At 40.6% G+C, this 12,921-nt stretch overlaps 1 protein-coding gene across 1 annotated transcript in view; it reads right to left on the bottom strand.

The window, feature by feature from the left end:
- The window catches only part of LOC104546045 (receptor-type tyrosine-protein phosphatase T), a gene marked incomplete at its 5' end in the record, with an annotated part of 65,063 nt that overhangs the window by 31,222 nt on the left and 20,920 nt on the right, over nucleotides 1–12,921 (bottom strand). The window contains 3 exons of the mRNA XM_010191333.1: nucleotides 4,061–4,248; nucleotides 12,044–12,079; nucleotides 12,279–12,356. Coding sequence (XP_010189635.1) covers nucleotides 4,061–4,248; nucleotides 12,044–12,079; nucleotides 12,279–12,356 — 302 coding nt within the window. The remainder of the gene's footprint in view (nucleotides 1–4,060; nucleotides 4,249–12,043; nucleotides 12,080–12,278; nucleotides 12,357–12,921) is intronic.

Here is a 12,921-nt window from a genome sequence, read left to right as displayed (position 1 = left end):
CTGACGAAAGATGGGGACAGCAAGTTCCTGTTCAAAAGCTCAGGAGAAAGAGTAATAACTCTGTAATTGGTGAGGCCTTTGATCACACATATATTTCCTTTACAGACAGCTGTTTCCAAATAGCAGCTCATCTCCTGAGCAAGAAATATAAACAGCCAGCAAACCCATACACAACAAAAAATCCCTGAGTAAAAGAAAAGAGGTGGAGAAGGTTCATTTTCATCTTCAAAGACTGAGCAAAAAGGTGCCTTATTTTTTCACTAGTATCAAATTACAGCAGATTGACCAGAGAACGGCAACAGTCATTAGACATCGGATCAGAGCCCTTGAAAAAGAGAGAAAGAGAAAAGAAAAAAGAGAAAAGAAAAAAGAGAAAGTAAAAACAAAAGAAAAAAAGAAAAGCTCTTTCTCATTGCTTCCACATGGGAGAAGCTATCTTGGCCAAAGCAAATACATTTACGTGCAATATCTGTTTGTTTAATAAGTACCTCTATAATAGCAAAAATGTTTAATATTTCTTCTTCCCTCTGCATTATCAATGGTAAGTCAGGATAGATAATCGAGGCATTGGTATCTGATCCGCATTTCACAGGAAATGCTCCCCCTTGTTTCTTTGATTTAACTACTACAAAATTTCAGTGTTGAAAAATCTGGGCTTGATTTTCCGGTTTTTCTTCTTTTTGAAAAGTCTTGTAAAATTTATACTGAAAATTTATATCTCAGCAGTGGAATTTATGTTATAATTATGCTTTTTAAACTAAATTGATCTATTTTTTTTCTGAAATTACAAGGATAAATCTCTAAAAGTCAGCTTCATCTCAATCAAACGTTCTGAGCACTGTGGCCCAAACATAACTAAAGTGTTCGCATTAAATTGAGGCTTAGTGCAAGCCAATTTAAATTTCCAGTGGATGCATTTAGTTAGTTCACTGTTTGTCTTTAATTTAAATGCGAAAACTTTAATCATTCATTTGCAGTGATCTACCCTGATGCTGCAGTATCGCTGCCAAAGGCAACATCATCAATTAAAAGCCTTGCTGCTCATCTCAGGGCCTGTCACAGCGTCCTGGCCCTCTCCCTGCAGTTCTCAAAACTCTGCTGGGCCCCAGGGTTAAAAACTGCTTTGGCTAAAAAAATAACCTGAAAACAAATATTGCAGCCAGTTCAGTTCCCTGTTCCAGTTTGTAGCAATGCCTTAAGCCAACAGTGTCCAAGGGCAGCATCTACAGTAACATCCTGTCACCAAACATTTCACAAAGTCACGTCACAGCCTGAACCACGGCACCTATTGCTTTGACCAGACAGAAAATAAAGGGTTAAAATCCAGAGGTGATGTCAATAAGCTGAAGACTCTCAATATTAAGGTGCTTGTAGAAGCAGCCACAAAATCCAAAATAGCTAAACGGTCTCAGTAATGCAGTACAGAATGTACTCTGGTGACACCCTAAATCATAGTGGAAAATGAGTTTGGGTACTTAAGCTTATTATCTGCTCAACCAGCAATGGGTGCTCACAGTACATCTGTGGGCCTACTCCTGCAGCTCACAGCAATCAGGGCTGATATGTTCTGAAAAAGGATCAGGTGACATTTAAACGTGTCTCGTTTAAATGTTTATGGCCATGCCTAATCCCAAATAGCACTATCTACATCCAGTGCCAGGGATGGATCTTTCTCTTTGTGGTCTACATGTTTTATTGCTGAACAGAAGTGGCAGCCAAATAGGCTCAAGTCACACTTTGGCCTCAGGTGCAGCAAGCAGACCCAAAATAACACCCATGGCAAGCGCTGCCAGATCCCCTTGTTCGCACACACAGTTATCATCCATTTCACACCAGCACTGACACCACTTACACAGTCACATCCTGCCTTTCATCTCCATGGGGAGGTATGTGCCAGATGCAAGCACCAGAGATATTTTTCTAGATGCCCTTGGTAAAACACGTTGCCTGTGTTCTAATGGTCTGTAGGTGAAGGTGTGTTTTAAACAAACATCGAATGCAATTTCCAGGTTACTCAGTGAAGATGTGAATGCATGGAGATAGACTGTCATGTGTGACTGATACATTCCGTTCAAAGCGATTTTTCATGAGAGTAAAATTATTTGGTAACATGTCACTAAATGGGCTGTAATTTATGCTATCAATTTGCAAAGTAAGTAGAAAATCAGCTCCTTAGAAGAAAAAACATATTTGGAGGTGACACTGATATTAGGGTATGAAAACACATTTAAAAGACACATCAAATTCTTTTTTAAGATTTTATCAACCATCCTCCAAAATGTTTTACAAAGCTGGTTTTGCAGCTTTGTGTTCCTCTCAATTGCAGTCTGAGACACCATTCTCAGCCACCTTAACCCTCTGCCTCCCAGGAGTCAGAACACTCCTTCACATCCTGCCCACATTTGGGGTACTGCTGTGGGCGGTGAAAGCTGTTTGGAGCTGAAGTGCTGCCTGCAACCCTTGTTCCAAAAGCCAAACTCCACCACTGAAAATTGCCTTCTACCGTGGGCAATTACCTCTGCATGAAGGGTAGAACAGAACATGGGTTTTGAGAGCTTGTGGCATTCTCCAGGCTATTTCTTGTAAAGAAAAGCATTATGCAAATCTATATAATGTCATCGTCATCACATACGTATGTAGATGGCACTTTCTGGGAAAGGCAGAACTTGCGGAGTTGAACGTCGCATTGACATTTTTCATGCTAATGTGTTATTTTGATAATTACCAATGCCAGTGCCAGAAAATTACATATATGCCAGCACCTGTTTTCTTCTTGAACATCAAAAATCAGATCTTAGGGCATCTGTAATTAAGCTGAATGCAGTTTTGGGTACTATTCATGGAAATGGAGGCCAACGGAGGGCTAAGTAAATCTCCTAAGAGAATTATTACCCTTTTCCAATATTAAACAGAGCTCTTTATATTGATAGTTTAATTAGCGTGCCTGATTGTGGGGCATGAGTGACTAGACCTGGTGAACATATAGTTACCAGAAACATTTGTTATGACAGTCTTTGATGCCATCTGATTAAAAAAACACTCCCTAGTGAAAAACAGGAAAAGACTGCATCTCATTTGCAGCAAAACCCAGCATCAGTGACACAAACCCCATGGACTCTTACTTGCAGGGTGGAAAAGTGAGCTGTTTTCATTAAGTAACTTATTTTTCACAGCTGTTATGTTATTTTTAAGTAGTTTTAATGCCACTATGCATATTAATTGCTTATTGCCTTCCCACAAGCTACTACTTCATTATAATTATCACTTGCTAGAGCAAAGTCTGACATATGTTTGATGCTATTTTCCTCTTCTGCTCTTCTGTAAATGTATATTCCTCTTCCAACTCCTTCCCAATCCCATGTCTTCTTGTCATTTGGATTATGTTCCTGGTCATTCCAGCTTGGGGGAAGAGGTGTGGTGGGTAGCAGGACTGCTTTCATTTTTGCAGCTTACTCCTTGCTTTTCTCTTTCCATGGGGTTGGAAGAGTCCATCAGCCAAACACATTCTGAGCCAGAGGTCTGAGCATACTGGAAAACTCTACCTTTGTTTAAGCTACACACGGTTCCCGCCTTTGCCTTTACAATTCTGCACTTAGATCATTGAATCTGATTGAATCTGATCAATTTTTACAGAGTATTTGGAGCTCCCAAAAAGCTCAAGTGAAAACTCTTCCTTTTCTCAAGCCTGGCTTGCAATACCCATGAAAGCACAGCAGTAAGTAATGGACTGTGAGATGTCAAGTCCTTCACTGAGTTCAGCACCTGTTAAATATTTACTGTTTGCTCTTTATGGGAGAGAGGACACATGCTAACAGATGACCACAATGCCATTTTCTTACTGCTGTAGTAAACACCTTTTCTTTGGACTAGAGGGCCACCAAAGACTGCTAGTGCTGCAAAATCCTACCCTTGTAAACAGAAAGAAGATGGAGAAAGGAAAGGAGAAGGTAAGTGAACAAAGGAAAAGAAGCCCTTAAAAACCATCATCCTCCCCTCACAAGCATCTATCCTTTTGAGTGCAATTTCTCTACTTATTCACATGATTGAAGGGTCCTCTCACCTCATACTCCTCTTTAAATCCATAGCCCTGTCCTCTCTTCATCTGGGTGATGTGCTGCAGCAGGTCGGCCACTCGGATGGCTGGCTGGAACTGCCCCCGGGGGTAGGACATTTCCACCGGCTCGCAGCTCCGGTACGGGTGGGTCTGGATAGTCAGGGTTGGCTGGGTCATCTCTCCATGGCTGCTGTCTGTTTTAAAGACACGGAGGCAAAACAAGATTTCACCTATCTGGTATTTCCACTTATTCTTGCTCCATTTGTATATTTGTTTCTCCACCACCCCATAGGTTGGTGCAGGCAAAAAGAAGTAAAGTAATAAGGAGGAAACACACATTTGCCTACAGCTGCCTCGAAAGACTACATCACACTAGAATATTGTTTGCGTCAAGAAGACAGACCCAAAGAGGTGGGAAACAGAGCAAAGAGCCCATCAGGCTAACGAGGATACCGCATACAGAGCCAAATAGCAAAATAGTTTATAAGGGTGAGCTCTGCATGACGCCACCAATTGAATTACAAACCTTTCTGTGCAAACCTGCAAAGAATGTCACTGGAAGATACATACAGATGAGCAAGATATTCAAGTAGGATGTGGGGTGTACAGTATGCGATAACTGAAAGGGGCTCGAGTTAACAGCAAACAAATTATTAGCATTTCAAATAAGTCACACAGGATGTTAGAGACAACTGCTCTGCTAGTTCAGGCCTAAAATTTATATGTCAATTATAAAGATGCAATATTATCAGAAAGAACAGTTACCTTGCATGCAGAAACTTAAATTTCAGATACATAACAGAAAATTTTCTTTTTGAAAGAAATGGATTTTAAAAATTTCTGTCACTATGTACATGGAATGGTAACCTCTTATACCCCCAGCAAAACTCTAAATACACAACAAAATATTCCTGGTGACCTAGTAGAAGAGAACTTAAATAACGAAACAATTTACTGTCACAATATTTATTTTTAAGAACAGAAAATGTGATTAAATGAAAAATCCAGCTCCTTACCTACCAGAGCTGACCAAATTTAAATAGTTGGCCAGATAAACCATTCTTTTTTTCCTATGGCTATAGACATCTTACATGCTGGGGTCCTTTTGTGCATACAGGCCCTAAGAGCCTGCATCAATTCTATCTGGTCTTACTCCAAACCAACCTATTAGCAAACAGAAAATGTATCTCCCTCAGCCTGTTCATAAAATCCCTTTAAGACTGCATACACAAGGTTTGTTTCTTACAGAAAGCTGACTGACAAAGAGCTTAAACGCTGTCCCTTGTCAGCAGTACTACAGTCGTGTTTTTGAAGGGATAAAGAATAAATAAATCAAATAGCAATTTCAGGGTGATTTTTGTGAGGCAGAAATACAGCCGGAGTGCTACTGCAAACATCGATATCCTTGAGAAATCACGGTGGAGTTTTGATCAGAAGCAGTCGGGATCTCTGCTGGGCAGGAGCAGAAGAAGGCATTGGGCTGCCTTCCCAGCACCTCAGACCAACGACAGGACTAAACAGGACAAAACACGCTTTAGCTGGTTTACTGTTATATCTCGGGGAAGATATCGAAACAGGCACATGCTCTGTTGTGAAGCTGTGGGCCTATGAGAAGGAGAAAGGAATGGCAGCAGTGGACAATGCTGCAGGGCAAGCTGATCTTCAGTGCGAGAGAAATAAGTCTGGAGGTTGAATTATCAGAGATGCTGAACACATTCTGCTTCTTCTGAAATAAATTAAACAAGGTGATCATCTGCTCTAAGTTCAGGCTACTGAATTTCAGGATATCTGAGTCCCAGGTTCTCATAAACACAGTCACATTCCCAGGACACTCAGAGATGTACAGAGCCACGGCTCTAGCGAACCAACCCTCATGGACAAAATGTGAATAAATTTGGAATTTAAGGAAGAGTAACATTCAAAGCGTTTGTATAATCATCCCTAATGCTCCGACTAATGACAGTGTGAGAACTCTGAACAGAGGGAATTTCAAGGCTTATTAATTCCCCTAGTTGGATTCGCTTTCCCAGTGCATCTTTCCTCCCCTATTCCCTATTAACCTCCTGTAATGGAGAAGAGAAGAGTTTTATTGCGGACCATTTCCGACAGACGTACTATGCTTAATTTTCCATCATTAGGTTTAATACAAACCTAATTTCACAATTGGCTTCTCAGAGGAACCTACAAGTAATGCCACATTTTTACCAGCCCCAATTAAAAAACATTACTATGGCCCTATTCGAGAGGGAGTCTTAAAACTAATGTGCAGTTCTAGTGCTAATACAGTTTAAGGGCACACGCAGAGCGCGGGCTGTTTGTAAAATGTAGCTCAGATCAGTCAGTTCCTTTGCAGGCAATTATTAATGTCTCTCTTCATCAGATCCTTTCATTCTGGTATATTTGACTCTTCTCAGAGAGAAGTATCACAGGGAGAGGTGAAAGCCAGAAAAGCAGAGCCCCCTCCTTGGCAGAATAACTTCTCTCAAAGTAGGTGCCTGCGTTATGAACCTGGAACCAGAAGAAGCTGCTCAGCAGCAAAGCAGGATCTGACTGGCCTCTGAGTTTATAGTGACAGCTGTGCTTCTGGTCTCTTTGGTCAGGCAGATAAAAAATGGTACAAAACCCACAGATTGTGGTAATAGCTCTTGCACCATTTATGTGCCTCTCACCTAGACAGGAGTTTCTGCTTTAAAATAATTTTTTAAGAAGTGTCACACAATCTGGGTCATCCTACTCTCAACTGAATGACACATAGAGCTGGTACCAGGCAGATCACCTTCTCTGGACATCTGTGACAAACACATCCTGAATGGCCTCTGCGCTACCCAAAAGAAAACCCGAGCCTGACATTTGCACCAGCTCAGGATGGCTGCCAGTTATTCTCACCAGCATTTTGTCTGGGCCAAGGAAAGAGGGGAGGGCTTCTATGAAGACAAATTGCTACATATGAGGTGAACCTAGCATTCGTATGCTCTGCTAATAAAGCCTGATGCAAGAAACATATTGCTGTTCTCCATCTAATCACACCATGAGCCTGAACCTAAGCATTGCTAATGAGGCGCTCACGCAAGGCACGACACCTTCTCTCAAGATGTGCTGTTTACTGCAATTTTGTGAACAATTCAAAATGCAGGTAGGAGAGGAGGTAGCAGCAAACTGATCTCTCACTAGGACAATCAACCAAAGGAGTCTTTGGAGGGCTTGCAAACAGGCTTTGCTTTTCCTGCAGGCTGCAGCTATAAACCGCATCTTGTTCCTTTTGGCACCGTTATTACTGGAAAAGGCAACAAAAAATAGCAGCCCCTCAGCAAAGTCAGCCTTCTGCTTTAATTGATGCACTAAAGGCAAGTCACAGCGATTTTCCACAGTCCCTTCTCTCCGTACCCTTCTCACAAACATGTCCTTACACCCTAGCAAATGAGGATGAGTTTGTAGGGCAAATTGGCCAAGACTTCCACCAAAGTTTCAGCAAAGCCTCTAAAGCATGTGTGCCTTTTATGAGTTTTCAGTGAGAAAAGAAAACCAAGAAAAGATAATTTTTTAAAAGATGCTTGAAATAATTAACTTTTATACTCAGAAACTAAACATACAGAATCGTGCATCAGGTTTTTTTGGATTATATTTCATATGCACATCTTATTTGTAGTCATATGTCCTCATTTTGTTGACAAGGAGCACACACCACTGTACTGCATTGCATACCAGAGCCGGAATAGAGTTCCAAGAAATAATCCGAATTAAAACTTTTCAAGAGATGGTGATCCCACTGTGACCCCAAAAGTTGTGGCAACAGTTAATTACCCTTGCTGTCTAAACATTTCTTAATTGCAATTTGATTTTGCTTAGCTTCGACTTGCAGGCACTGAATCTTATTATACCTTCTGTTAGATTAAAGAGCCCTCTGAGCATTTGAAATCTTGACCCATGCAGGCACTAATCAAATCACTTCTTCAGTTTCTCTTTGATAAAGTAAATCAATCAAGAGTTTCTGAAGTCTCATTAGGGCAGGCTGTTCAGGGCTCTGCTTCCTTCCTAGAACCATTTCCAATTTTCCATGGTTCCTTCTGTGCAGCTGTAAATAAAACAGGTATTCTGCATGTTGCTGGAAACACGCTGTTTGGAAGGACCATTACTAACCTTAGCAGCTGCAGTAGCAAAATACGTTGTCAACTTGTTTGTTAACCCTTTTTAGTGCAACACTTCTACTCCCTATACTAAGATGTCTGCTGCCAATGCAGATATTTTGATTTCTGGAATCTGATCCTTTCATTATCAGCGTAAGAGTACACAGAATACTCTGAAATTTTGTATAAGATGTTAAATCAGTGGTTCACTGGCTCTCACATAACTAGCCTGATTGGGAAACTCTTCAGACATCTCAGCTTATCTGTTTAGGGTATAACTGCAAATAATCAAATTTAACAATGTTGACTCCACTTTTAATATTCACAAACTCTCCCTCCTTATGAAATGGTGCTTCTGCTGTAGAAATAGTAATGAACTTGCTGAAGTGAAGTTCTCTCTACTTGAGGACTCTCACTCTGCCAATAGAAACATAACACAGTCCAGTGTGCAGAGAAAAGCTGAAGCAAAGGCCGGCCAGGTGGGATCTGATGTGTAACCCTGAGGGTGAGATACTACTGCTTGCCTGCCGCTACACCACCTTGTATTAGATACTTTCCTTGCTACTCAAACAAACAAAATAAATCTGTTTTCCTCCACAGAAAAACTGATAAACTCCTCCACAGGTGTCACAGATAAGATGAAGAGCAGCTCAGAAATTAGGTTTCCAGCCTGGTGTGGCTCTGTATGATCAGACCCCTGTAAAACTTCCTAGTAAGGCTGGTGGGAGGGGACCTGCTTATCCAGAGCAGCTTTGGGGACTGAAACTTTAGATCCTTTTACAGATGTCATCTTGTTTCACAACCATAGTTTTGTTAGCCTAAGAGACAGGTATCTGGACACAGAGTATGATGTTGCCTTTTGACCAGAAAACTAATCTATGCCTCAAACACCTACAAGCAATGGTGCACCCAAGTGTCATCTTGTTCAGCTGGGGAAGTTTCCTTCAAAACTTTTGCTTCAATATCCACAAATCCCTTCTGTGTCTGAAATTAAAGGCCTATCATCTCTGTTTATACTCTTATTCTCTTAGCCGTGGCAAGTGTGTAACACGGTAAGACAACCTTTGCACAAAACAAATTCTATTTTGAGTGGTGTTTGTGATGGATTGAATTCCACACACATCGAGTCTCTCTACACTAGACTAAGGGTTGCCAATTATTTGACACCTTTCAAGGATGACTACAGCATGGCTTTTTTTCCCTTTCACTAGGGATATGGTGTGAGCTGGTAAAATTAATTTGCTTTTTTGTGTGCATCAAGGCTTTATGATACGATAAATATCCAGCTATAATATGCTATATACACTACAAACAGTGGTATGGCAAACCAAACTCAAACCATCATTTGTCTAATGGTATCAACTGAGCGATAAAAAGGCAAGTTCCTTAAGAAAAAGCCTTCTGACACCTGGTTTGACAGAGAGTGGAGGATGCATCTGTTATTTCAAAGGCTATGAAGAAAAGACGTTTGCATTAAAAAAAGGTGAAGAAAGTAATTTTTTCTAGATTCCAAAGAGATTTTTAAGAATTGCTTTGCAAACACCTTACACAAGTATAAAAATAAGGTTGTAGTACCTCTTCAGGCTTTGCAGTACTGGTACAACACGGGCCTTACTGAAGTATTAAAAATTAGAAATCTACCCCCTTTATTTGTTAGCATTGCATATTCACTTCTCTAGTGAAGATGCGCAGAACATTTAACTCCAGAGTTGTCTATAACTAGGAGAGAAAATTACGGAGCTAAAAACATTCATTCCATAAAACAGCATTAATCAAGCATGGGGTAAGGTAGAGGCAAAACCAAAATCCCCTATATCTTACTATCAACAAATCATGTCACAGCCAAGCCTAGGGAGTCATCTGCCATTGCAGATACAGAACATTTATTAGCAGAAGGCATAACAGATGGGAACAAACAGCACTGAACTGCAGGTAGTGCCCAAAGACAGATATTGGTAGTGGGATGACTGATGCCCTTTTTAAGATCTCTTTTTCTTTCCTGAGAATGAATATTAATAAACATCAAAAATAAACTTATTTTGCTCATACAGCAACATCCAATGCCTGCTGAATCTGTCTGGGAAACCAGAATACCAGGGTTTTAATTTGTCTTCAAGTCACAAGACAGAAATTTCTTCAATGCCAAGGGCTGTTTCACAGCACCTGTGGCTGTGAAGTTCAGATGGAACTGGAGGGGTGACCAGTCTGTGTAAATCAGGTCTTCAAGTAAGTGCTCTGGACTTTACTTCCATGTATGAAAACAGGGATATTAATCCTTACTCAGATATAGTGGTTCGCAGAAGTCAAGTTTGAAAGAGTTCTGAACACATGAGCACTAGACTGGTTTTCATACCCATCTCCTCTTTTTCCTCTCAAAATTTGGGATTTTGAAACCTCCGAGGGCTTTTTTTTTGCCTCTTGCTTTCCTGTGAGAGAGACAGACTGAATCTGCCTATTGCTTCTCGACCTTCAGATTACCAAGTGTGCAGTTCCCACTGTAATTCTCACTGGGACCCAGGGAAAACAGCTCCCTCATATGAGTCCTGTTTCCACAGATGCCAAGCACCAGGCTGAGAGCAGTTTGACAACTTCCAGCAAACTGCAGGTCTGGGCCCCATTTCTAAAGCATAGCCAAAAGATAAATCTACTGTTTGATTTTTCTATTGACAACACAACATCTCTGGGAAAGAAGAACAAACCTTCTGGGAAAAAACCTCCTTTCCTTCCCCACCTTGTTAAAAGAGGGCTCGTTCATTGCCATCAGCAACGTGATAGCAGGATCCAGTCCCTCCAAGCCGCTGTGCCCCGGCTGTTAGTCTGTAAGCCAAGGCACTTAAGTGATCGGTTGTAATTTCTTCCTGGTCTAACTGTGGGCTTTCAGCATGCTCAGAGTAATGTTTAAAGCAGCCACGGTAGATTACTGTGTCTGGAAGTGAACATTTACTGCAGATAATCCAAAATGACAGGTCTGATAAATGCTGCTGGTTCGATTCTGATCAACCACACATCACTTTTCTGATTCATAGCAGAAAAATTGCCTTCTTCACATTCCACATGCAGGCAGCATCCTCCAGGGAGAGCCTGAAGTTGTAGGCTGTTATTACTCACTTTCAAGGGTACACCTCCAGTAAGTTTCTGGATAACTTCTTTTATCAGGTAACAGTTACTGCCAATTTTGCTGTCTCTGTTAACTTACTGTAAAAACATATTATTTTTATAAAACCAAAAGCTAAGAGCTGCACACTGGATGCTTTATTTATCATCTGAACAAGAAAAGCTAATTTTCAGAGACACCGAACGCTAACACCTCCCTCTAAAGTTACGAGCAGCCACAGAACAGAACATATAAACCAGCCTGTCTGAGCCTTTTTGTTACCCTCTCAAATCTACGCCTGACTGCTTGACTGCATAGCATTTAACTCTCCGCATACATAGAATGAGGTGGGGCCACTTGCCCAAACCCAACCCCTGGTTTCTCAAAATCACTTTTATACTTGCAACTGAGCCCAAAACTGTAGGCTCCCGCCTGCTTTGGACAAGCAAATCCTCACTGATGTTCACAAGCCTTGAGGCATGCTTTGGGAATTTGGCCCTGAATGTCAAATCCCGTTCACAAAAAGAAACAACAAATACTGAATAGAACTCCTAAACCTTAATTTTTGAACTGCTCTTTCCTTTAAAAAAAGAATCAATTAATAACAATAATAAAGCATGAGTAAAATAAATTAACAAAACACATGACCACAGGATTAATTATGATTCTGGAGCCCAGCAACTTGACAGTGCTCTCTTGGAGCTATTTTCAGGATGCAATGAGCATGTTTGCTCTCCGGTGAAGTGTGGTACACCATACCTGTCTTCTTACCTAACAGCGTGGTTGATGGAACAGTGTCTGATGATACTTTGAGGTGGAATTCCGTTCACCCACACGACACGGATCAATGGAAATCAACAGAAGATCAATAGGAAAAAAAGTTACAAAAAAATGAAAACAAGGTTAGCGGTATCTCACACTCTGAAGATTCAGTCTACAGGGCATATTGGGAAATGTACAAAAGCAAAGAAAATTTAGGAATGAAAGAAAAGTCTGGCACTAGTACCTGAGTAGTAGGAATTCAACAAAGATTTGCTCTGAAGGGTTTTGCTTTGGACAGAAAATGAACAAGGAGAGGGTGATGCTAGGTAGGAAAGACATAAGGAAAAGACTTTAGACATATATTAAGAGAGAGAAAGAGAACAGGGAGAAGGTTCCTCAAAGAACACAGTAATATGGGATATATAAGGCTTATCAAAATGAATTATATTTTTCATCTCAACATGCATATTACATTTATTACATTGTCATCATGATGGATTTTCTTTAATATAAGCACTCCAGACCCCAAATATAGTATTATAGTTATCGTAAATCAGTGTGTTCCTACACAGGATACACATATAGATACAGATATATATATTCTAGATATCCTTTTTTTTAACCAAAGAAACAAACTTATGTTTTTGTCTCTAGGAGAAAGCTCCTTAAAAACAACCCCCAAAACACAAACTACAGAGAATCCAATGCAGTATTAACAGTAAAATAAACCTGCTCGAACACAATGCACACCAGTACCACAAAAATACACAGGTAGGGCAGCGATTGTTTTGTTAAAACAATACAAGGTAACAAGAGACTTGTTCTTCAACTCAGGGCTGTTCATAGCAAATCCTATAATCCTTCCCCCAGTGAGTTGGGTTCTTTCA

Source organism: Mesitornis unicolor, unplaced genomic scaffold (assembly GCF_000695765.1).
Source record: "Mesitornis unicolor isolate BGI_N332 unplaced genomic scaffold, ASM69576v1 scaffold9279, whole genome shotgun sequence".
In the NCBI taxonomy this organism is placed as follows: Eukaryota; Metazoa; Chordata; class Aves; order Mesitornithiformes; family Mesitornithidae; genus Mesitornis; species Mesitornis unicolor.
Note: the sequence above shows the minus strand (reverse complement) of the source record. Positions and strands in the feature narration are given on the sequence as shown.